Source organism: Mesocricetus auratus, unplaced genomic scaffold, assembly GCF_017639785.1.
Source record: "Mesocricetus auratus isolate SY011 unplaced genomic scaffold, BCM_Maur_2.0 Super-Scaffold_100707, whole genome shotgun sequence".
Taxonomy (NCBI): domain Eukaryota; kingdom Metazoa; phylum Chordata; class Mammalia; order Rodentia; family Cricetidae; genus Mesocricetus; species Mesocricetus auratus.
In genome coordinates this window covers 7,231,797-7,235,913 of record NW_024429269.1, presented here as the reverse complement: position 1 = coordinate 7,235,913, position 4,117 = coordinate 7,231,797, and the positions used below count along the sequence as shown (strand labels likewise).

General features: G+C 41.3%; 1 protein-coding gene across 1 annotated transcript; it reads right to left on the bottom strand.

Annotated features, from left to right (window-relative positions):
• Positions 1 to 765: 765 nt before the first annotated feature.
• On the bottom strand, positions 766 to 1,158 carry LOC101836537 (short coiled-coil protein-like). Its single transcript, XM_040740529.1, is given in 1 exon segment — positions 766 to 1,158. A coding segment is annotated over 1 exon segment (273 nt). The 5' UTR covers positions 1,133 to 1,158; the 3' UTR covers positions 766 to 859.
• Between the last annotated feature and the right edge of the window lie 2,959 nt (positions 1,159 to 4,117).

The window sequence follows — 4,117 nt, the reverse complement described above, 5'->3', positions numbered from 1 at the left end:
CTTACATCAGACTTAGTCTGATTTCATACTGTCCCAAAATTGCAGCTGTGGGCCAGAGGTGGCATGCATCTGGAGAGAAAATATTTGGAGTTGGTTACTTCTGTTATCCAGTTTTCCTCCCTATTTCTATCTTTCCTCAAGATTTTCTATTTCTCACATACATGTGACCGGCACTCTTATCTTTTCAACACCAAATGAGCTATTTTGTATAAAAAGGGAGTTTTAGCTTCTCAATGGGACAATTTACATTTCAAAGAAAACCCTTCATTTTTATAGCTTCAATCTATCTTCAATTGATTAAAGAGAAACCATCGATCCTATCTTATTACTAAATATTACAAATGGCAAGCCTTAGCTAAGAAAGTAGCTTATTTTGGTTAAGTGTCAACAGTTACAGTTCAGGTTACTCTGGTAAGTGACAACTACTGAAGTTACCATCAGGGAGATGGGGAGGAAGAGGCAGATGGGGGAGAGGCACATGATGGTGGACAGGGTACAGAAGCTGTGCATTCAGTACATGTTTTTGGTCACTGTTCACAACATGGTTATTCTCTTGTATAGTTTACTAGTTAGGCATACGATAAAGGACAGTGCTAAACCTATAGATATATAAGCATTGGCAAAATATTTTTCTTCAAGTTTTATAAGTATCTGTCATTCTAATTACAAAGTCTCTACATTTACACATTTTCATAGACTAACATTAACTCAGGGATGTTTCCTGTTAAGCAGTTAATATTACCTATATCTGACATTCTCCTTATAAATACTCAAGGAAGCAAAGAATACTGTATCTTTTGAATCATACCTAAGCTTTAAGAAAAAAAGCAACTCCATAGAAGAGAGGGAAGTGAACCCTTTACTTCCTTTTGCTTTTTGTATCAGTTGTTTGAAAAACACTAGAAGCAGACATGAGGTTCTTTATATATTGTCCAAGAGCTTGATTTTCTGATTTTTAGCTTCAGATTTTCTTCCTTAACTGCTGGAGTTCCAACACTTGATTAATAAGTCGAGTCTTTTCTTCAAGTTCTACCTGAGTCTCAGCATCAACTGCATCCATGTCAGCATTCATCATCTTGGGTAACAGACTTTCAGCTCTTGGATGCACACTCTTTGATGAATGGTCTTGCATCTGAGGTGGCAGGAGGGGGCGGGATGGGTGAGATGCCTCAGGCTGCGGCTCTCCTATTTTTAATTTATTTTATTTCACTATTTTATGTGTATGGATGCTTTACTTGTATGTATGTTTATGCACCATGTACATATGTTGAACGCCCATGGAGGCCAGAAGAATTAGATCCCATGGAACTGGAATTATGGTTGGTTATAAGCCACTATGTGGGTACTGGGAATTGAACCAGGGTCCTTTCGTAGAGCAACCAGGTGTGTTAACTGCTGAGCCATCTCTCTAGGCCTGTGAGCTCATGTGTACTTTTAATGAAACATCTTCATGGGGCTTGACAACACTCTTCAATCTTCTGCAGTAAGCCTGTGAATATTCACCCTAGCTTGACTACAAAATCTTTATAAATAGCCTTGCAGAATTGAGATCAGGTTTTGACAGCAGCAGCAGCAGTAGCTGCTGTAGCAAGTGTATTTGAAAAGTCTTCTCCCCTCCAGATATTGAAATTGAGAATAAAGAATTTCTACCCTGAATAAATTTATACACTTATGTCTTATGATTTAAAAAATCTATTTGCTTCTTTTCTTTTTATGATAATGGAAACTGAATGCCAGAAGCAGGTGCTCCTGGGTAGCTCTTGGTTAAGATGGGGTAGGAGTAATGCCTTCACTCGGGATGAGACAGGGCATCTAGCAAGGATGGGTGTCCTGGGTGAAACAGGCAAGTCTGTACACTAAATTCAGTACAGCAGAGAGGAGAACAAGGATGTTGAGCCCAAAGAAGTATTCCAGTGAAATGTTTAGTTGACTTGGGGATGGGTGACGTTTATTCTATCAGTGCTGCTCATAAGCTGTGCTCTTTAAATCTTACACCACCCCCATGATTCATCTGTAGTTCCCATAGAAAATGGAAGTCATTGTAACTTCTAGTTATGTATCAGTCAGAACCAATAGTGTGTGTGTGTGAGGAGATTCACTGCCTGGCATTGCCTGGTGACTGGGCAGAAATCTAGAATATAATGATTCACCTAAAGGCTGGAAAGGCTCAGGCACATTCTACAGATAGGATTTCTCAACACTTTGATTTCTAAATTTATTGCCCATTTGTCTTACTATGACTTAAGGTTACAACTCATTTACAAAAAAAAAATTGTACTGGGGTTCTCCGAGGAACAGAACTGATAGAACAAACTAATATATACTTAAATGTTAGGGATTTATCAGAGTGGCTTACAGGCTGTGGTCTGAGTAGTTCAACAGTGGCTTTCTCCTGATGGAAAGGCCAGTGATCCAGTAGTTGTTCAGTTCCTGAGACTGGATGTTTTAGAAGTCCCAGAGAGCTGCCAGTGTTCAGTTCACATTGGGACCCTAAAGAAGTAGATTCTAACACCAGTAAAAGAATAAATGGGTCAGGATAAATGAACATTCCAGTGAGAAGTGAGGGTAAGTAGACAGATTACAAGCTTCCTTCTGTGTCCTTTTATGTGGGCTAACACCAGAAGATGTGGCCTAGATTTAAGTGGGTCTTCTCATCACAAATGATTGCAATGGAGGGTGGGTCTTCCACCTCAAATAATCCAAGAAAAATCCCCCATGAGTGCATCCAGCTGCTTGAGTTTTAATTGCTTCCAAATGTAATCTAGTTGACAATCACACAAACCCCTTAGCACATTGTAGGTGTCCCTTGTATTAGGCCTGGGCATATGGTGAGGGCATTCCAGCCTGGCTGTCTCAATCAGACAAAAGCCTGGCATGCTTTACCTATCAACATTACAAAAATGATCTGCATACTTTCTAAAGCCAAATTAGTTAACTTTAAAGATCATGAGTGTAATTGGGGAATAGTGGAGCTGGGCAGTGGTGGTGTATACCTTTAATCCCAGCACTAGAGAGGCAGAAACAAATAGATCTCTGTGAAATCGAGGCCAGCTTGGGCTACAAAGTTCAGGACAGTCAGGGCTGTTACACAGAGAAACACTGTCTCAAAACACCAACCCCCCCAAAAAAAAGGAATTGTGGAACATGGTTCAGGAAAGTATGTTCTTTGCTACCTCTTCTGAATACAAAGCCATTGTTGGGAGGACCTGTTGGTTAGAGGTTGCAGTCTACGATGGCCAGCCCAGGCAGCTCTCTCCAAGCTTGGTAGCCTGGAGGACTCCTTCCCCAGTGAGACTTCCTGCTCTCTTGCCTTTATTTGGAGAATGTCTCTAGGCCTGGATGCCTGACTTATTTCCAGTGTGGGAGGGGACACAGGCCCCTACAGAAGCTTTCCCTCTGCTGCCCATATGGTAACCAGATTTGCACTAGGAGCATTATGATAGGAACATGCCATTTAATGCAAATTAGGCGATGCTCCAGTCTCTGTCCCCATCCTTTATATCTCTCCTCACTCTGGAATAAAGAGCTGTCACTGAAGCTGGCTCCCAGAAGCTTATTTCCACCTGTGTTCACAGTCCATACAAAACTCTCTGTTGCCCCTTTTGCCCCTTTGTCCTTACAGACTGGTGGCCAACAGACCTTGAGGGGAAAGGGGATAACACAAGCCAAAGCCTCTAAGAAGCCAGAAATGAGCTTGAACTCTACTCTGTTAATAGTATGCTTTTCATATGCAGTGCTCACACTATTTAAATTGTTGGCTTACATTTGATGCAAAGTTCATTGTGTTCTAAGCTATAAAAATGTAGATAGTGAAATTTAAAACATGTAGTCTACACCCACTGTTATTTTAAATCAGGGAAGGGACAACACCCACACAAAACAGATACATGAAAACCATGCCATATCAGACATTCTACCTTTATTTGCTGTTCCTCAGGACAGCTATGGGTGAATTGAGGGAGAGCTCTGCCATCATGGCTCTACCCTATTGCCCCGATCCTCGGGACATTCAACGTGGGGGCTGGAGGGAACCTAGGAGAAAGATGGGGGACAGGGGGATACAAGAATGGATGCCAAGACAGGATTTTGATCAAGGCGATATCTTTATTCATCACAA